The sequence below is a fragment of the Macaca thibetana genome, chromosome 15 (genome assembly GCF_024542745.1).
Source record: "Macaca thibetana thibetana isolate TM-01 chromosome 15, ASM2454274v1, whole genome shotgun sequence".
Lineage (NCBI taxonomy): Eukaryota > Metazoa > Chordata > Mammalia > Primates > Cercopithecidae > Macaca > Macaca thibetana.
Window position 1 is genome coordinate 23,081,686 of NC_065592.1, and position 22,138 is coordinate 23,103,823.

A 22,138-nucleotide genomic window follows, 5' to 3' on the forward strand; every position below is an offset into this window, starting at 1 on the left:
ATGTAGTCTTTTATTACCCCTTTTCCGACCTTCCCCTGCCAAGTCCTCAAAGCTCATTACATCACTCTTATGCCTTTGTATCCTTATAGCTTAGTTCCCAGTTATAAGTGAGAACATAAAACATTTGGTTTTCCATTCCTGTACGCTACTATATCTTGACACACTGCCTTGAATATAGAAGATGGTCAACAAATGCAATCAGTAAATCTCAGTAAATATTATCATATTGCTAGGGTTAGTTACCTAGCAGCTTTTACTACACATACACACACACACACACGTTGGCACATGAACTACAGCATAACTGATGAGCAACAGATATGATCAATAAATAAATATGGTCCATTGTTTCTGTCTTCCTATTATACGAATTAGTTGTGTGGTAGTTTTTACTACACACACACACACACACACACACACACACACACACACACACACGAGCGCTGAGAATCTGAATTATTCCTGAGCATCCAAGTTTAAGCCAGCACCCTGCCAGCTCCCTGGTCGCCTCTCCCAGGTGGGTGGATTCTGCAGCTGCTGTCTGGGCTTCCATCTGAGGTTCTCAGCCCAGCGGAACTTTCCCAGCAGCTACTCTTCTCATCCGTGTTTTGCCTCCCAAAACAGCTGATCGATGCAAAGGCCCCGGGCGCCCTCTGCTGGCAGAGGCCTTGCAGGACTTGTGGCCATCGCCCAGGCAGTTGCAGAGGGACCCCAGTACCCGAGAGACCATGCCGTTGCTGTGTTTTTCATTCGGGCTTCATCTTCGCCTACCTGCCCCCCTCCTTCCCAGCCTTCCATATTGGCTGGCTAATTCTCACCCCTCCATTTTCTCTCTCTTTCTGCATTTCTCCAAGTCCCCCTGTACTTTCTGGAAGCTCAGGAAGGAAAACCTTCCTCCGGGAAGGGGTGTCCTGAGCCAGGCCCCTGCCTCCTGAGTTTGCCCACTCTACTTCCTTGCGTTGTCCCATTGGGGTCAGATTTCCTTGCAGAGCTAAGATGGACTTGACAGGAAGGCAGAAGGATTGGAGGAGAGGGACATGGGGATAGAGAAGGTGGCATTACCTTCCCTCCTCTGCAATTGTAAGAACATTTCTAGAGATTTGAAATGGAGACCCTTGGGTGGTAAAGTGAAAAATGATAGATTTGGCTTCAGATCTCATTTCCCAAATGCACCCAGTGTGTAAGTCCATAGAAAATCCATTTCCTTGTCGGTTAAACGGGGAATATATGCCTATCTTGTGGCATTGGTGGTGAGGCTTGAAGAGTTCACATAGAGAACAGAGCCTGGGGCATGTGGTGAATAGCTCTCTCCTCTCTTGTAGGAGCAGCAAGGTCCTCGTCTTGGCTGCAGCCTGTCTGGGCTCAGCACACGCCCAGGCACTATGGCCCTTCCAGCTTTGACAGCCTGTGTCTGTCACAGGCAGGTCCTTCCACACCTGGTACCCAAGCAGTGATGAGGAGTGCTAGAATGTCTTTTGAAGACATCTACCATGACCTGTTAGAGAAACAAAGACTCTATGCCAGGCATACAGTAAATATTAACCCTTCTATATTCAACTATCTGAGTGAACGCTTAGGGAAAGGCAAGCTGAGAAATAAAACCACAATCTAGTCATGTTTACTACATAATAAAGTACAAAATATACTCGACTTAAGCATTGGGTTTGCTTTTAAACCTGATAGAATTCTGGAAAATTTAAATGCCAGATTGAATCAACTTTAAAACTTAACTCATGGTTGAAAGCAATGTATTACTAAATTTTGATCTGGGGCCAAACCACCTGGGATCTCCCACTTCCCAGCCTTGTGGCCTTAGGTAGTTACATAACTTCTTTGTGCTTCAGCTTTTCAATGTCTAAATGGGGAATGTAAATGACACCTACTTCATAGAGTTGGGTGAAGAGTAAGTATTGGCAACTGTGCCTGGTGCATAGTAGGTGCTCAATAAAAGGCTATTGTCATTGTTGCCACTCCACTAAGGCCAGCTGAGTAGCTGTTATGATCCCCATGTTACAGAACAGATCATTGAGATTTGGTTGGTTTGCTCCAGGTTACACAGCTAGGATGCAGTGTGGGCAGAATTGGAGCCCAGTCCTCATAGGCTCCTCTCAGCTTCCAAGGCTGAGCTACCTCCTTACCTTCACTCTGGCCTCTCCTGCCCAGAGTGAAAACAAGTGCTGGGGATCTTGCAGGGAAGAGACCTTGTGCAGCAGCACCTGGCACATGCAGAATTCCTGATAGCAACCCCCACCGATTGTTCTGCATGGCCATTTTCGTGTTTTCCCCACTAGGCTGAGAAGATCTAGAGGACAAGGGGACACATCAATCTGTCTCTGTGTTCTTAGCACCTCCCCAGCACAGGATTCCACCCAACTATGTGCTCAGTGCATGCCAGTTGACTGCCTAGGGCATGGACTACCCCTTCATCCTGCTACATCTTTCAGGGAAAAATCTATCACCAGAGACCACCACATCACAAGGGAGGAATGAGGACATTTAGTCCCGGCTAGTGTTACATGTTATGTGGAGGTACTTCCATTGACCAGAAGCCTGTCTTTTTAAATTCACATTGCTATTCCACACTCCCAGATTTGCAGACAAAAAGCAACCATCTGGGTAGAACCCATTATCACCTGCACACACAGACATAAACAAGGATGACTCCACAGACAGCCATGGCACACCCACACACAATAGCATGTTTAAATGGCGAGTGTGGGCCTTAAAACTCACCATCATGCACATGCATCCTGGGCAGAAAGTCTTAGGCACAGCCAGACCAGCTCCACCATATGTTAACACCAAATCTCATGTTACTTGTCTTCAACTTAAAGATAATGATATCTATCTTTTGGGAGTGCTGTGAAGATTAAGTGATAAAATGTATATAAAGTATTTAGCTAGATTCTAGCAAACTATAAAGATTCAATGAATAATACAGATGACAAAGACAATGATGATAATGATGGTGATGCTGGTGGTATTGAAGATGGTGATAAAGTCACATCCTCTGGACTCAGAAATGAAGAAAGTGTTCATTAAATGGATGAATTGATGATGAGCTTCAAAGGTGCCTGGAGTGGGGTGCAGAGATGTTGAGCAGACAGGAAGGTGACCCAAGCCACTCAACACTTTCACAGGTGCTTTTGATCTGCCTGAGATATAGGCTTCAAAGGCATTGCTTTGCCATCACGTATTTTTGTTTTCGTGCTTCTGATTTTCATTTCAAGGTTGACCATTCCATGCGTCAAAATGAAGTAATAAACATCCTCCTTTTGTTCTTCTCCTCCCCCTTCTCTTCTCTCCTCCTCCTCTCCAGACTATAATTCGCGTCTTTAATGCTGGGGATTTCTGAATATAAAGGGACCTCAGAAGTCATATTTAATATGGAAAAGCCCTCGATACCATCCATGCAAACTGGCTGTCAAGTTTTCTGCTTGCACACCCTCAGTAACAGGAAGCTCACCACCTGTCTTGGCAGGCTGTTAATTTTTAGGCAGGTCTATTGTCTGGAAGAATGAAATCTGCCCCCCTCTGCTGCACTGTTATTACCATCCTCTCAGAACTTTGTTCATGGTTCAGTTCTCTGGGGTCATTCAGAGGTCTGTCTTCTGTTCCCTGGGGCTGACCTGCAGGAAAGGGATAGAGGCACCTAAAGAAGTTAGAGCAAGGGAAAGAGCACTAACCTGGAGTCAGAAGACATGGGTTTGAGTCTAACCTATTAGGTTGTGATTCAGCAAGTCATTCCCTTTCTCCAGACCTCAGTTTCCCCATCTGTAAAAGGAAAAGTTAGAGCCAAAAAAAAAAAAAAAAATCTTAGGGCCCTTCCATTTTATCAAACATCCATTTTTCCAAGGTTTGTTTGTTCTTTTTTGTTTTTCAGCCTAATCTTGCCCCCTTGTTCTTCAAACACTACACACTATTCTCAGTTCTCACATCCTAGTTCAAGATTGCCACTGCTTATGCCAGGGGACATTTAGCAGCCACATATACAGTGTATAGAGCATCAGAGAGTATCTTAAATAATTGGTAGGTTTTTCTCATTAAGTGCTTACAACAGCCCTTAGATCTGAATCTCACTTTATGGACAAGGAAACTGAGGTTCTGAGAGGAATAGTAGCATGCTTGAGGTCATACAGCCAAGTAAGCAGTGGGGCTAGAATTTGAACCCCAGCCTGCCTGATTCAGGAACCTGTAGTTAGCACCATGTTCTCAGAGCTAGGATTCAGGAAACCAGAGGCATCACAGCAAAGCCACCCACCATGAGTCTTTATTCTGACTACAGCATCCTGCCTCCTTGCCCTGCAGCCCCCAGCAGCCTCCACTTCCTCGATTTGGCAGTCTCTCTGCTCCTCTCCACAGGGAGAACAACTTCATCAAGGACTTTCCCCAGCTGGCCGACGGGCTGTTGGTGATCCCGCTGCCGGTGGAGGAGCAGTGCCGGGGGGTCCTCTCCGAGCCCCTCCCGGACCTCCAACTGCTCACTGGTAAGACACATGTGCCAGACCCTTCCCAGGTTTCCTGACCACACACCTAGTCTCCACACCTAGTGCATATCAGTCTTCAGCAGATCCAAGATGGGCTCCATCAAGCCTCCTCCTTCATGAGGAATGGGATGGGAAGGAACTTGCCCCTCTTGGGCTCCTGCTATTGGCTGTGCAGAACCAGGGACTTCCCCGAGACCCCAGACTTGGGACTGCAGTCATCTTTGAGAGGAGGTTCCTCTCTGAGAACAGGAACAATTTTTCTCAGTGAGAGTTTTGCCTCTGTGAATGAGTCTCAAAACACTTTTCATTCTCATTGACAATTTTCTGGTATTTTTCCACGTTTAGTATTTTATTTTTCTTGGTTCATTTTAAGTCATTCTAAAGCAAAAAAGTGAACTCTCCAACCAGGAGCCTCTCCTGCTTGAAAGCACTTGAGTTACACAGCTCGTTTTTGTGTGTGGGCACTGTGCCATCTGTTGGGTGGGTATTATTTTTACCATTTGATAGATTAGGAATCTATACTTAGAGAGGTAGAAGGGACCAGTCCAAAGTCACACAGCATATCTGCCAGGACTAAACCCTGGGTGCTATAGCACCAAGTCTTTTGCCCTTTTGACTCCACTTTGCAACTCCCCCACCCCTGCAACCACTTTCTCTCCCCACTGGGAAGTTGCCTTTTGCAGGCTTTCCTGAAACTCCATATTTTCTGTCCAACCCCAGGGTGCTCTTTCCTCTTTTTGTGCTCTGAGTTCCTCTCCTACCCTTTTCTTAAGAAATTTCCTAAGATGTGAGGGTCCTGACTCTGCCTTTGTGATACTGTGGTTGCATGCCTTATCCACAGCCCAGGGAGAATAGTCACGGGGAAATCGTTATGGGGAAGGATATTAGAGCTCTCTCACTGAGAGGGGAATTGTCCCCCAGGGAAGACCCCACAATGTCACAGACCTAGGTTTAAATCTCTGCCTGCCCTCCCCATCACTTGCAAGCCTGGGAAACCTCAAAAGAGTCATCTAACCTCTGTGAGCCTTTCCTGTGAAAGAGCATAGATGGAGGAGAGAACCCACATCGCTTAAGAGGTCCTGGGGTCCAGGCACTTTTTATGTGTTAAACCATGTAACCCTGCAAGGCCATTATTGTCCCCTTTAAATTGGCTAGCCAAGGCCACGTGGCTAGTCTATAGTCATGTCAGGATTTAAACATAGTTGGTCTCAACTCCAAAGCTGATGGCATATCCACTATGTTACATAACCCCTGACCTGTGCTATTTCAAAGAGGGACCCAGACGTAGATCAAATGAAATCATGGATATAAAAGACACCTTGTAAAATGTTACAAACAATTTCACTGCCTTCCTTAATTTTCATTTTTTATAAGATCATAAAATTTCAGAGCTAACATGGGCATCTAGTCTAATCTTCCTTCCTGATGAGGAGTCAAGTCTATAATATCTTTCCTGAGTGGTTATCCCTCTTTGGATACCCCCAGTGATGGGGAGTTTACTACCTCCTAAAGCAGACATGTCCATGGTCTGTGAGGAGGTGCTGTGCTTTAATGGAAAGGCCCCTGAACCTGTCATTGATCCTGGTATGTCCCTGGACAGTTTCCCTCTCTGAGCCTCAGTTTATTCCTCTAAAATATAGGGTATGGTCCGGGCACAGTGGCTTCTGCCTGTCATCTCCTCACTTTGGGCGTCCAAGACAGGTGGATCACCTGAGGTCAGGAGTCTGAGACCAGCCTGGCCAACATGATGAAACCCCAACTCTACTCAAAATACAAAGAATTAGCCGGGCATGGTGGCGGCTGCCTGTAATCCCAACTACTCAGGAGGCTGAGGCAGGAGAATCACTTGAACCCGGGAGGCAGAGGTTGCAATGAGCCGAGATCTCGCCACTGCACTCCAGCCTGGGCAACAAGAGCGAAACTCTGTCTCAAAGAAAACAAAACAAAACACAATGCCGAAAAAATAGGGTATGATAATTATTTTTTAAGGATTCTAATGAGAAATAAAGATCATGTATATAAAATGCTTGGCACACTATGGGTATCCATTAGTGGTTCAAATTGTTATGATTCTTTGTTTTGACTCAAGGATTTTGGAGATTTCCTAATAAAGGGAACTGTTGCATTTCAAGATATTTATTATTATTATTACTACCAGGAAAAATTCCTTCCTCCATCACATAGCTTCATTCCAACCGTAATCCCCAGGTAGGGAGCTGGGATGGGGAGGGCAAGATGGGAGTCAGCGACAGAGTAACCCAGGGATGAGTTTATGGTTAGGAACAGAGTGAGAGTTAGGCAGTCAGTGGATAGGCATTTATTGAGAGCATACTATAGGCCAGGCTCTCTTCTGGACTCTGTAGAAGGGGAGGAATATAGAACATGACCTTGACCTCAAAAAGTTGACATCCATTCCAGTGGCGAAGCTTTTCTTTCAGGCTTGAATCCAGGAATGAGCAGGGATGGAAGGAAGTGAGGGATGGAGTGAGAAGATGGTTTTATAAATTACTTGATAATCAGAAGAAGTTTTTTGTTTTGTTTTGTTTTGTTTTTACATTTGGACATCATGCCACCAAGTGAAAGAGCTGCCTCTCAGCAGCCTGCACCATTCTGCCTCCCTCTGTTGGAGAGAGGCCTTGGCTGCCAGTGCCCCCACCAAGTCTGCTTTGAACATGAATGAGCAGTAATGGAAGGAGCAGAGACTGCCTTGTCCCTGGTGTCTGAATCTTCTTGTGCAGACGTTTTCTCTGCCCTTAGTCAAAAACACAGTCCTCCCCTTCCTCCCTCCACACAATCTCCTTTTCTCCCCAGCCTCTGCAAAGGAAGGACGGGAGAGGCAGAGCAGATAAACAAAGACGACGTATTTATAACAAACAACCTCGCTCCAGTGGACATATCTTTGGGGATCATGAATATTTTACTTTAAAATGAAAGCCTCTGAAAAACTATTTTATTCCTGAAAAGGCTAAGGAGGATAAGGAGGAAAAAAAAAAAAGGTGACAGTAATGGACAACTTTAATACTGCAGTAATGTCCAGGAAGAAATCATTTGTTACAATGAGATTCTCATTTTAATCTTGGTATCAAATATCTCTTGAAGTGCCTACTCACCAGGGGACAAGAGAAAAGGATAGAAAATGTGCCTGCCATTTGCAGAGGCACAGGAAAGCATGGATACATAAAAACAGTAATAATAACTGCTGATGTGACTAGCATCTTTTTAATGTATTTTTGTTCAGCTTATAAAAAAGAGTTTGCAAAGCTTATGGTAGAAAATTTAGAAAATAGAGGTGAATATAAATCAGAAAACAAGAATTTTTCATATACCACTGCCCAAAGTTAATCATTTGCTAACACTTCCTTGTGTCTTTTCTTTTTTTATTTCTTGTTTATACCTGTGTTTCCTGAAATATATTCTATAAAACATGAATTCCAAGAGACCTTTCATACGAAAGGGCTTTTATGGTCAAAGAAGTTTGCACACTACCTTCATGCATATTAATCTAATCAAGATGCTGAGAAATTATACAGTTAAACTTTGTTTTGCCTGTGTTTCTCAGTCTTACTTGAAATAGAGTTTATTTCTGTATACCTCTATTTTACATAATACTTATGAACATCCATGTTGCCATGTTAAGAAATGATAGTCTACATAGGGATCAGCAAACATAAAGGGAAAGTTAATAAATGTGTTAGCCTTTGCAGGTGGTTTGTATTGCAACTGCTCAACTCTGCTGTCATAGTGTGAAAGCAGCTATAGACAATACATAACAAATGGGCTGTAGTTTACTTACACATGGTCTACATGCACAACATTTCTAGGTTACCAAAAGGCTCCCACTTCTAGTACCTTACTTGAGCCTCACAACATGCTTATGAAATAAGAGCATTAGAGATAGCTACAGTGTCGATGTGGAAACTGAAGCACTGAGATATCTAGTGCCTGGTGGCAAGTTGTAAATGGGGTGAGGTAAGACATAGATCTGATCTGAGGGTGCTCTTACTTGTAGGGTAAAGGGGACTTGCAAGCTATAGAGCAGAGAGAAAAATGAGGGGTGGAGCTGAGATTAGAGACCAGGAAGAGGCCTGGAGGGTGGGGTTCATAAAATTGTCAATCCCAATGAAAGCTTGCACTTCCAAGAGGTGTCTGTTACCCAGAACCAAGAGCTGCAGGGTGAGCCTTGTGGTGTGAAGCGTCTTAATTCTGGGCTCACGTGACCATCTTATTTCCTCTCCCAGGAGATATCAGGTATGACGAGGCCATGGGTTACCCCATGGTGCAGCAGTGGCGGGTCCGGAGCAACCTCTACCGTGTGAAACTCAGCACCATCACCCTCTCAGCAGGTGAGGACAGCGGACTTGGAATAATTTAGCACTTGTTCCCAAGGACCTAGCATGTTCCAGGGTATGTGAGAGCACTAGGGATGCTGAGGAAATGGGATGCATCCTCTCTTCCATCAAGGAGTCCCAGGGAGGGTGGGTGGACCGGAGGCTGACAGACAGTAGAGTCAATGCAATAGTGGGGAAGCGGTGGCACAGAAGACGGAGCTAATCATTCTGGGGGAGCTAGAGAGGCTCCCTTGAGGAAAAAGTATCTGAGTAGGGTGTGGAAGTATGAATAGGAGAGTGGGGATAAACAGTCATCTAAGTCATATTTATGTTTCTGAAGTATTTCAAGCTTGTGAATTATAAATTCTCCTCAGATACCAATTTCTCCTTCTCTCCTGGCTAATTTATTTTCCTGTCCATCTCCGATACAAAAATCATATATAACTCCCACACCCCCATCCCTTTACATGTACCACCCACATTGTATCCACATGAACTTTAAGCTCCAACAGATGGCAGCAATTTATAGTGCCCAAAATGGTGCATGTTCTCTCATGCCACTGTGACTTTGCCCATACTGTTCCCTCTGTCTGGACCTCTTTGTCTTGGGAACATATGCCATATTACTCTGTGATGCCTCTCCCATTCTCCATTCCCCTCAAAACAACTCACAGAATTCTCGGTGCTTGAATATCTATATCAAGACATTAACAAGTGCTTGATTTATATTAGAATCTTGTCTATGACCTGAGAACTGTGGGCGGGGCTTGGGTCTTATTTATTCCAGTATCTCCAAAACTAACAAAGATCAGCAGATTGTTGGTGCTCATGTATGATGGAGGAATTTTTTAAAATAAATGAAAACTGAAAAATAAGGAATGAATGAAAGAACCTGGAATGAGGCCTGGCCTAGGATTTTCTACCCTGACTCTTACTAATAACACTGTCATGGATTTATTGTCTGAGTGTCCTCTAATTATCTATGAGTTCTTTTCTTCTCTTTTCTTGTTCAATATCACTTTGTTCATCAGCAAACTGGAGCTCTTATAGCCTGGGAATTGGAGGATTTCACCCTCTGGAAAGTAGAAACAGTAATTATTGCTGACATCTGTTAAGCATTTTATAATGTTTCATTTCTTATGACAGAACAGTACTGCAAGGAAGACATTATTTATCCCATTTTTCTTCATATAAGTATACTGAGGGTTAGGGAGGTTAAATAACTTGCCCAAGGTCACACAGCTAGTAAGTGGCAGAGCAGGGAATGAATGAATCAAGGATTTGATTGCAGTTTTGTCTGCCTGGATAAGAGCCTCAGGGCATCTCTGTGTATTATTTTTTATTACTGAACAGGAACCATCATATTATTAACACTACTGTATTAATTATACAGTTGCATTACTTAACAGGTTGATGGAGAGGGGTTGTTCTCATCAGACACCCATTCTTTGAGCCCTAATTCTGTTTTCTGCCCCCCACATCCCATACTGCACTTGTGAATAAGACTGTGATGTTCCTATTAGAAGTGCAAAGGTGCATCTGCTTTAATTAATCAATATGATGCTCCTGGAAAACCCTTTTGTCAATCAAATGTTGGCAAATTAGAGCTCACTTTTAATGTTGGAGAGAAGCTTGTTCTTTTACATTTTACTTTGATGTGGCACAGTATTGGTTGTTCTTGTAATAATTGTGGTTGGTGTGTTTGCTGTGTCCCAGGCACTGGGCCGTGCACCCAGTTGGGGTGGGTGTGCGGGGAGGATGCACGTGCAGATACAGAGACAAATAAGGTAGAGCTTCTGACTTTAAGGTGGTGCATGTTGAAAGTGCAGAGAGGAGGCACTCCTGTCCCTGATGATGGGAAAGGCTTCTTGGAGGAGAGGTGACTTCCAGGGGCCTTGAAGCACAGGTGTGACTTAAGGAAGACATAGGGAGGCCATTTCAGGCATGTGTGTGTGTGTGTGTGTGTGTGTGTGTGTGTGTGTGTTGAGGGTAGTGAGAATGCAAGGAAAGATAGAATGATAGAAATTCCAGGTCACATTCAGGATAAATAATAAAACTAATTTGGCTGGAGCTAAAACTTAGTGTGGGTGGCTCATGAGAGATGAACTTGGAACCTTGAATATCTAGAGAAGGTCACTAGGCTTTGTCCAGTAGCAGGGAGGAGCTCAGGAAGGCCCCTGGAAGAATAGCTTGGTCATGTGCTTGCTTGAGGAAGGAGAGAAAGAGGGGTAAGGCACCAAATCCAGGCTGGGAAGAACCTTTGCCACTGTATAATTTGCTAGCTGCCAGCCTCCCGCATCTGACCACCTCTACATGCTCCTCTCTTGTCCAGGCTTCACTAACGTTCTCAAGATCCTGACCAAGGAGAGCAGTCGGGAGGAGCTGCTGTCCTTCATCCAGCACTATGGCTCCCACTACATCGCAGAGGCCCTTTATGGCTCAGAGCTCACCTGCATCATCCACTTTCCCAGCAAGAAGGTCCAGCAGCAGCTGTGGCTCCAGTATCAGAAAGGTAAGCCCGGAGTGCCTACTGGAGGAGGTGGCCAGGCAGGGTATAGAGGGAAGGTGTCTGGGGAAACAACTGAGCTGCCTTGGATCTAAATCTTGGCTCTACCACATCTAAGCTGTGTGACCTTGGGCAAGTCCCTGCCTCTCTCTGAGCTTCAGTTTCACCATGGGCAGAGTGAGGGATCATACAATGATTTTTGCAGGATTCTCTCAAGTTAGGCATTTTCTGAGGCCTCAAGTTAGTGTTCTAGACTCCAGAGCCCTTGCCTTCTCCTGCAAGTACTTTGCTTCCCACATCCTCTCTTTGAAACAACTGCCAGGGATCAGGTTCGGGTCAGCAATTGGTGTCTTCTTGATGCTTTCTTCTCTCCAGGCTTCTTGGGAGAACCCAAAAAGAGCTTGGGTTCTTCTCTCCCAAGAAGAGCTCCCTTCCTCTGGAAAAAACAATCACCTCATGACCAAGCGGACGGTTTCCATTATGTCCTGTGGAGAGGCTTTTATCCTCAGGAAGGTTCAGCAGATTTCATTTCCCTTTGATTCTCAGCTATTATCAGAATTGGAATTCCTCAGACCAGGTGCAGGAGACCAGTCTCTGCCCACTCACCTTGGGAAGGTTTTTCCTTTTCCACCTCAGTTTTCCCTTCCTGTGAAATGGGTATGTAAGTAGCTATTCTTGTCTGCTTCTCACATTAAAGATAAGCAGTTTATATAATAGCATTTTGAGAAAGCTAAAAATATCGCACATGTATATACATGTGTTTTAATAGGTCAGTGTATTCACACTCCCACTTTACACATGAGATAATGAGTCTCAGATATGCCACATCAAGTGCCCGTAGACACACAGCTAATAAGTAGCAGGGTCAGGATTGGAACCCAAGGCTGGCTGACCACAAAAGCCCATGTTCTTTCCCTCTTTCAACTATACTGAAGTGCTTCTTGATATAGTTAATACTATTATTATCAACTATTTGTAAAAGAAAGTCTCTCAATTGATGCAAAGGGCGAAGAGCAATGTTAAAAACATGCTTGCATCTTTTCATACAGCTCAGCCACCCTATCTCCAAGAACGAAAGCAATCACAACAGAAAACCACTAAGCGTGGGAGCCAGGAGAGATCTGAAAGATCTCATTGAGCATAGCACTCCAGTTTTGCAGTTGAGGAAACTAAGTCTGTAGGGGAGAAGGGAGCTTTCACACAGCTCTGCTTGGCAGGGCCAGGACCAGGTGGGATTGCTCTACACACCCTGTCTAGTGCTTTTTATGTAGTTGCACATTCCCGAATGGATAAAACCCTAGTCCACCTGCCTTCCCAATCTCTAGATCCCTTCCTTTTGTCCCTGGAGGCTTTGCATCCCCAGTCGTGTTCTTACCCCTTTCTGCTTCCTGTGTGCAACTGAGTGGGGCAAGGGATGGTTTATGGGCACAGTGGATATAATTGAGTTGTCTGGGAATAGCTCCGTTTTATGACTGTTAACAATGACAGTCTTTAAGGAAGTGCATTAAATCAATAGAAGTCTCATCGTGCTACCCTGCAAATAATGTGACACATCATTAAGCAGGGCAATAAGCTTCAGGACTTTGAAGTAATACAATTAGATTATGTTTATAAAAACCTTCGCTCACTGTGGCCACATAAGTAATTTGCTTCATATCACGTTTGGGGCCTGGGACCCTACTCTGATTCTAAATCCCACCCCTTTTCCATGCTTAGCTGTCTTCAGACTTTAGAATTTCTCATTCCAGAAAATCCCATTCCTTGTCTGGTGGATCATGGAATTTGTTACAAATAAGATGGGAGAGGAGGAAGAAAGAGTGCTGAAACAACAGCTAGGAGGACCCCCTCAAGACCTGGCTTTGCCACAAACTTGCAGGGTAAACTTGGTGTTTTCCTTCCTGGGCTTCTAGTCTACAAAGGCACTTTTCTTGCTTCCATCATCCATACTTGCTCCCAAGAAGAGAATAGGGGATACATTGAGGTCAACTTAACCATTCTGTGTGTTTCTTCCCCTCCATCTTCACCTGCTGTGACCACCTAGATGGTAGATCAGATACTCTGGTTTTATTTTTTATATTTGGGAGTGATGCTAGGGAATGGGGAGATGAGAAGCTGGGGATTTGCCTCTGTAGAGTTGAAAGAAGTCTTTGGACTTAAAGATAGCTAGTATCCCTTTTCTCCCCAGCCATGAGTTGTGTGTCACTGACATCTGCTAAACATTGGACAGGCCAGGATGAATCTGGGCTTGGGAGCTGATACCTCGGGGGACAGAGCTTGTGAGAGGAGGAGGGACAGTGCGGTGCTGAAGTGGGGTGGAGGATATTTCATGTCTCTACTCCTCTTTATACACACCTGGCAGGTAACCTCAGGTAAAGGAATTACTAAGTCTCAGTTTCCTCGTGTGTTAAATGAGGGATAGTAATTCTCCTGCCTGGCTTTTGGGAGAATAAAATGAGATGATGCAGGTAAAATGTCTGGTACATAGTAGGTACATAGAAAACAGTAGCTTGAAATAAAGTAAAAATTGTGGGCATCAGCTGAGGATTCTAGTCCCCGCTCCATACCTTGCTCATGTGTGAGCTCAACCCTCAGTTTTCTCTGTGAGCTACAGATGTCACTAGAAAAATCCCTGTAAGTGTCCTTTTAACTTTCTTAGTGGAAGGAGGAGTGGAGGGGCCAAACTTGGTAGAGTAGGTTGGAGAAAATAGACCAAATAGGGCATGGATAACAACTATGAGCATTTATACAGCCCTCTACAGTTTGCCGATGGCCTTCCTATGATCTTCTCATCTACCTACAAAGCAAAGGAGGCAAGGGTGCTCACTTCTCCCTTTACAGAAGGGAAACCTTAACTTACAGAGGCAAAGGGCCACCGTTCTTACTGAAGGAGATGGTGTTTGAATCCAAACTTGAGCCCATTGCTTCCTTCGCCCTAGTTCTGTTGTCCCTGGACATTAGAAACAAATGCCCTAGCCTTCCCAGGTTTCATAATGATGGGACCCTGGCCACTTTTTTGATCTGGGGAAGCCACTGGAAATTACTGGAAAGCCAAGGGAGATGGGGGTGAATGTGCCTTATTAAAATATTTCCCGTGAGAGGTTTACTCTCATTCCCCTAAGTGTTTCTAAAGGTACATTCTGTGGGCAAATAAAATCATAGTTATCATTCATTAATTCTTTGAACATTTCCCAACAGTTTTTTCTCTGTATTTTCTTGTGTCAGATGTTGTGGCACCAAATAAAGAAGATATGGGCTCTGTTCCTACGTTGTTCATTACCAGCATGCCTTAGTCTACCAATATTTCATCATTTTTGTTATAGACTTTAAAAAAAAATCCACTAGTAGACAGCAGGGAAGAGGGAGGGGGCTGACATTTCCAGGCTGGGTGGGATACCCAGTCACTATCATATTATGGTCTCTAGCTTTCATGTGCCAATTCTGATCAACTAGGGAATGGCTTGTCTAGAACACTGTGTGCAAGTTATTGGGATAATTGAGAAAGGGAATTACGATCAGTTGGTAATATCTATTGTAGACTCAGAAAGGAAGTGTGGTGGTCTGGATCCTCTGTATTTTCTTCCCTGTAATAGGGCAAAAATAAAAGCTAGAATAACAGGCCTAGTTTTTGATGTTGATCCCAGAGGGGGCACGGGGCATGCCAATAACCACTGGTAAGAACTCCAGGTAGGAAGGCAGAATTTTATATCACCAGGTGGGAATTCTGAACTTTCCAGTAGTCTGTAGGTGACTAGAGCATCAAACAGGTCAATAAGGTAGAATCTAATCCAATGCAGGAAGAGCTGGGCCTTAGGACACAACTAGAGTAGCCAAAGTCATCTCTGGAAGCTCCAGGTTCCAGGCATGATTAGTATGGAAGCTGTTTAGCCTGTTAGGGTTTCTTTAGCCATTACCTCTGCTTCCATGCCATTCCCCCAATCAGTGTGTGAACTTCTGAGTCTCTTGCTCTAGCATAATACTTTCACTACATGTTGCTGTGCTCTTGATATCCCTGTATTTTGAAAAAAACTACCTTCTTCTCACTGGGGCTCCATTTTACCTTTTGACTTGATATTCACACATTCTCCCTAGCTGTGATCATGAAACATGAGTTTTATATCATGATGGGGGTTCACTGTATAAAGTCACCCTTCCTGTGGCTACCTCGGATAAAGACTTTCTCATTTGGAGATAAAGCACAGGTTTTACAATCAGATGGACCCCAATTCAAATCCCAGCTCTATCTCTTACCAGATGTGTGATCTTGAGCAAAGTGGTTCATTCTTCAAGATCGGTTTTCCCATATGCAAAATGCAAAGTCATTGTGTAGATTGAGTAAGAAAATAGAGGAATGGATGGACCCATCCAGCTCTGAGTTGAGGACCTAATTATCTTGATCCAACCCGTGCCCTCCACCCAAGGCTGCCACATCCACTTCGATTACTGTGTTCCCAGGTGTGTATGTTTGTGTGTATGTATGTGCGTGCAGGCACACCTGTGTGTGAGCAGGGGTGGGGGTTGCTAATTTGCTGTCATCCCTTGTCATCATTGTGACCCAGGACCAAGGGCAGAGGTAGATTGTCCTAGGATTGGGAGGGGCCTCAGTGAGTTTAGCTACAGGCTCGGAGCCAGTGAAAGCAAGGAGTTGCGGAAGTGGACTGGGGAGATATCAAAAGGAATCTGTAACTTTTATCATCCCCTGTAATTCTCTACTTAGGGAGGATAGTGATAGATGCAGGAATTAGCAATATTATAAGTTTTCTAAATTTTTAATTGCTTCTTTTTTATAGAGAAACTGACTATGGAAGGTGACATACGTGTTTGTGAAATAATTGCTCATTCTGTGTGTGCGTGTGAGAGAGAGAGAGACAGAGAGCTGGAGCAAGAGAGAGAGGAAAAGAAAGGCAGAGAGAGAAAAGGAGGAAGGGGAAAAGGAGACAGAAAAACAAAGAGAGATATACAAAGGCACACCAAAATCCACAAAGAGAAATGGAGAGATAAAGAGAGGCTAGAAGTGAAAGAATGCTATGCAATTAAAAGTGTACTGCCTAGGTGACCCCTGTGGAAGGATATTCTCTGTGTGAAGCTTGCACTGCTCCTGAGTTTAGATTGGGAGAGTCCATGGTATAGAAACATCCCCACAGATAAATACATGTCGCCACTTCTAAAAGGCATCTTATCTCTATTATAATTTTCCTAGACTGTCCAAGGGATTGCATTTCTGCATTTCCATTTGAATTACAATGCGTTTTTGAATGTCAGCTGAAACATTCCTAGACTACTTTTTAAAGGAGTTTTTGGCTGTTTAAAAGGCATCTCAGGGGTTGTGGGTGGAGGAGGAGAAGGGAATGATTATTCAACTGTCACCTCTTCTTTTGAGGACAGGTGTGGCCAAGGAGCTGATGAGAGCTGGATAATTCTCCAGAGCCTTCAGTTTCCTGAGGGAACTTGCTTCTAAGATGGCAACAAGATATGAACGTAGTTGTTCTTAGGGTCTGAGACCTGCAGGGTCTTGGTTTACTTCTTCAGTGATTCAATATCCTGCAGACAGTTTTCAGGTTCCATCTTCCTGACCTTTCAGTAGCCTTTGACAAAGTTGTCTGCTTCCTGTGTGAAGCACTTTCCTGTGTTCGTTTCGGTGATACCACATCTTCATGGTTTTCTACCTCCCCTCCGAACTGTCGCATCTCTCTCTTCTGCAGGTTCATCCTCTTCTGCATCATTAGTAAGTGAGGTTTCACAGGAGCCTGTCCTATGGGCCACTCTTTCTAGACTGTTTCTATGGTCATGATCTCTGTTGTGATCCCCACACTGATGAGTCCTACTTTATACCTCCAACCTCAAGCTTTCCTCTGATATTTGCTATCATTCTAGTTCTCTTGCCTGCCCAAACTCCACTCCACACAACCTAATACTTTTCTATTGTTCTAGTGAGAAGCACCACCATCTGTTTAGAAGCAGAACCAGAAACCTAGGAATCCTTCTCAACACCCTCTCTCAAGATCTGAGAGCACTGACTTCGAACTACTTGACCCCAGGGCAGTCACCTCTGGATCTTAACTCCTTAATTTTATCCTAGGTGAAAAATCCCAGCCTGGCTGCATTTGTCTATGGTGGTAGGAGTTGGCTAACTATCCCTTTCCTCTCCCTTTGTACCTTAGTTTCTGAGAAGGTCTTCTGCTGAATTTTCCCCTCCATTTCCAAACCATTCCAAGTTCTGTCAATTTTAATTCTCAAATAACTCTTAAATGTGCCTACTTTTTCTATCTCACTGTTGCCACCCTATTCCAAGTTACCATCATAGCTTGTCTGGACTCCAGCTTTGTTCTCCTGCCTGGTCTGCCTGCATCTACCCTGCCACTGTGAATCCTAACCACACGGCAGCACTGAGGATGTGTATTAGCCAGGATAACAGAACCGACAGGATGGATATGTAGCAAGAGACTTAGAGGTAGATATATAGATACAGATACAGGCATAGATACGTAAATATAGGTGATATAGATACAGATTTATTATAATAAATTGGCTAGCATAATTATTGAGGCTGAGAACGTCCAACATCTTGCAGTCAGCAAGCTGGAGACCTAGGAGAGCAGATGGTGTAATTCTAGTCTGAATCCAAGGCCCTGAGAACCAGGAGACCCAATGCTATAAGTTCTAGTCTGAAGGCTGGCAGGCTTGAGATCCAAGAAAAGAAGATGTTTCCATTGGAGTCCAGAGGCAGTAAAAGACCAATGTCCTAGCTCAAGACATTCAGGCAGGAGGGTCAACCTTTTGGTTCTATTGGGGCCTTCAACTGACTGGTTTAAGTCCACTCACATTGAGGAGGACAATCTGCTTAGTCAGTCTACCAATTCAAATATTAATCTCTCCAAATTCATCCTCACATACATACCCAGAATACTATTTGACCGAATAGTTTGATAACCCAGCCAAGTTAACGCATGAAATTAACCATCACAGGATGTTTCTAAAATAGAGATCCGAACATGTTATTCCTTGGATTAAAACTTCTAGGTGCCTTGTCACTGCCATGGGGATAATTTGCAAATTCCTTCCCATGGCCGCAGGGCTCTAACAGATCTGATCTGTCCTCAGCCAACCTCTTCAGCCCCGTGTGTCTCCGTGCTTTCTGCCATTTTGTCATACTGACTTTCCTTCAAGTCCTAGAACAAGCTGCGATCCTTTTGTCACTTGGCCTTCTGCTGATTTTTTTTCCCCATTTTTGCTGAATCACTTCCTATCACCCAACTCAAATGTCACTTTCTCAGGAAACCTTTCAAGAAGCCTCAGGCTATGTCAGGATCCTTTGCTACATTTTTATTTTCTTAGAATGATGTTCTTTTGCTACACATAACCTGTTTGTAAGTTCACATTTATTAGTTTACATCTTTCTCTCTTGCTGCACTGTAAGCTCTGTGAAGGCAGGGACCCTGCCTGCTTGGCTAATGCCTAGTCAGTGCCTGGCATATTGATAGCATTCAGTAATGTTTATTGAAATAAATGAGTGAGTGAGTGAGCCTTGGAGGGTCATAAATGCCTTAGTGGTATAGGCAAAGTGTTGTTCATCTGCATTTGTGGTTTATTTGGGATGAAAGTCTCCATAGCTTTCTTGCAGTCTCAAAGGGTTCTCTGACTCCAGAAAGGATGAAGACTACTGGTGTATTAAAAGCACTTTGTTGAAAATTTGAGAGCACTGATTTTGAACTCAGATAAACGTGGCTTTTCTGATTCCTAGCGGCTTGACCCCAGGGCAGTCACCTCTAAATCTTAACTCCTTAATTTTATCCTAGGTGAAAAATCCCAGCCTGGATGCATTTGTCTATGGTAGGGTCCCAGCATGGTGGTAGGAGTTGGCTAACTATTCCTTTCCTCTCCCTTTGTGCCTTAGCTTCTGTGCAGTTATTTGCAGGATCAATCTAGCTCTAGGGAAGTATTTACTTGGACAAGGCGGAGAGACTGGAGGAGATTAAATATGAGCTGGACACTCACTAGTCTACGGCAGGCCAGAAGACGGAGCCAACTTATTTCTCCTCAGAACCATGCAAAAAGACGATACAGGATGTGGTTCATTAAACACAAATAGGCCCATGAGACTGCCATTTCCAAAGATGAAATTACCAAAAAAAGCATTTGTTCCCCAGTTTAGATTGAGTCCATCTGGAACGGAACACCCTAGTCTTTTTCCTATTGGTGCATACCAAGAATAATAATCCTCTGCATGTGCTCAGTGCAGTGCATCACACAAAGCACTTTCACATACATTATTTCATCCAGTTTACTCCTCACAAAAAGTCTGTAAGTCAGGTGTTGTTATCTGCATTTCATGCTTGAGGAAACTGAGGCTCAGAAGGGGAAAGTAACTTGTCAGGATTCACACCAGGGAATTTGGCAAAGAAGGGATTTGAACCCAGGCTGCTTTAATCATGGAGTTGGTGTTGGTTCAACCATACCACAGTAGCCTCAGAGAACTCTTTAGATGTTGGTATCAAACCCAAAGGTAAACATTTGCTCTCCTGTTGTTTCTCTTATCCATAGTTAAAAGAAATGAGGAAAGCTAAGACTTGGAATTTAGACCTTCAGCTTGAGCAGGGGTGAAAATATTCTCTTTGCCACCAATATCCCCCTGCATAACTTGCTTCCAAATCTTAGCTTCGGGGCTGCATTATAAAGTCAAACCCTACAAAGTCAGAGTGGGAAGAGGCATTAGCAATCACATAGTCAGGCCTGCGTTTTTCTTCATGTGTCCATGGCAATCAACTTCCTGGAATACTGCATTGAGATTCTGGGCCAGGACTCTGCTCAGTGGAAAAGAATGCAGTGATTACTTAGCAATATCTGTCATGGATGTGACAGTAAGAAATAGTGATTTGTGTAAGGTGTTTTCTATTCTTATCTTGGTTAGCCATTCCCATTCTACAGATGGGAAAGATGAGGTCAGCTTTATGCAATCAATTAGAAACTGCAGTGGTGAAGAGAGAAATTTAATAACCAGGTAGAAGCATCGTTTGGCCTTCCCTCTCCTGAAAACTTAGAACAAATTCAAAGATTACCTGTTGCCAAAGCCTCCCACATACTCATAGATGGCAGAGTCAGTGGTTGGCAGACTGCTTATTATATTATTTGGGGTATATGTGTGTGCATCATTACCTAAAGCACTGGAGACCATCCCCACTGTCCATCTTCCTAGGGGAAGTGACAAGAGATTGATGCTGTTGTAAACTAGGTTACTCTGATTCAGACAGGGGCCAAACCATACTCATTCCCGGTCACAGTCCCAGTCCCAGACAGAGATGCAGGGCCTAAGGGAGCAGGATTGTTAGATAGGACCGTTTTCTCTCAGCAGTCTGGCACTAAGAATGTGGAATTTCCCTGGAGATGAATGTGGAGCTTTTGCTATCTCTCTGCCTTCAGCCCCTTAATGAGAACAAAATGGTCTGGAGGGAATACAGATACACACATTGAAGTTTTTGCCTTCCCTCGGTCATTATTAGCAGGTCTAACCTACCAACCTGAGAGCAGCCTTGCTCACAGACAACCCTTTGAGATACCACACCCCAGGGGGCCCTGTTCTTCCCCCTCTGCCTCTCATTTCTTTCCTTTATCCTTTCTCACCACTCTATCATTCCACAATAGTTCCCTGAGCCCCTAATATGAGGTGCTAAGGAGGCTAAGGCAAGTGAGACACAGTCCCTGCTCTCAAAGATCCCACAGTCAAATGGGAAAGACATAGGTGAACAGATTATTTTATAAATGCTTTATAATTTGATAAATGCTGTGTTAGAAGAAAGCATTAGGTGTGCATGTATATGGAGGGTGGGGAGTGGAGGGACCAAGGCTGAGAGATGGGCCCCTAACCTACTGAGGGTGGGCTGGGAAGTCTTCCTGGAGGAAAAGGTGTCTAAACAGGAACCTGAGGGTGAATAGGCATTTGCCAACTGGGAAGGTGGGGAGGAAGGAGACTCCACGCAAGGAGACAACAATGCAAAGCTAGATTTGTAGTTAGGCCTGGCACCTTTAGGAATGGCAAGGCCTCTTGAACCAGGAAGGAGCAATAGTGCCTGCATCCCCTCAGTGCTCCTAGGGAATGCTATTGGCTTCTTTGTTAGACCTTTGAATGTCACTGGGCCTGAGTCTCCCAGTAGTTAGAGACACTCCCATTGCTTCTGTCCACAGCTGAGAACTGTCACAAATGGAAAGATTGAATCTCCAAATGCCTTAAATTAAGTGAAAACAACTGGCCACTTTGGGAGATACCAAGGGAATAACTGGAAAACGTTTAGACCTCACATGATTCTTATGCAGATGATGTGAGATCATGTGATTATGTGGCTCATAGCAGGAACTCAACACAAGTCAGTCATTGATGCCTTCTCCTCCCCACAGGTGTAAGTTTCAACAAATGGCAACATACATATGAAGCTATGTATCATCTGTTCCATTCTCTAGATGTGTGACTTAGGTCAGGTCTTTTTGGTTCCTGGAACTCAATTCTCTTATCTTTAACATGGGTATAATAATGCTTATCTTGCAGTATTGTTATGAGATTTAAATGAATTGATGTTTGTAAAGTGATTATTGCTACACCTGGCATATAACAAATGCTCAGGAAATGCTATTTTGATCATCATTCATTATTATCATGAGACATAATTAAGCCAATAATGATTATTATTACTATTAGTTTTCTCAAGCAAAAGGCATAATGATATAGCCTTTTCTAGTCCTGACTACAGCAGCCTAAGATATATGTCTTCTTCCTGCCAGACTTCCTATGTCATGGCTGTTTCTCTCTGGCTAATCTGCCAGCTTTTGAA

The 22,138-nt window shown here is 44.0% G+C and overlaps 1 protein-coding gene across 4 annotated transcripts in view; it reads left to right on the top strand.

Annotated features, from left to right (window-relative positions):
• ASTN2 (astrotactin 2) overlaps positions 1–22,138 on the top strand; it is a 988,433-nt gene that overhangs the window by 687,590 nt on the left and 278,705 nt on the right. For all 4 annotated transcript variants that reach the window (XM_050759610.1, XM_050759611.1, XM_050759612.1 and 1 more), the window contains 3 exons: positions 4,363–4,487; positions 8,726–8,830; positions 11,148–11,327. In XM_050759610.1, the coding sequence (XP_050615567.1) occupies positions 4,363–4,487; positions 8,726–8,830; positions 11,148–11,327 (410 nt within the window). The remainder of the gene's footprint in view (positions 1–4,362; positions 4,488–8,725; positions 8,831–11,147; positions 11,328–22,138) is intronic.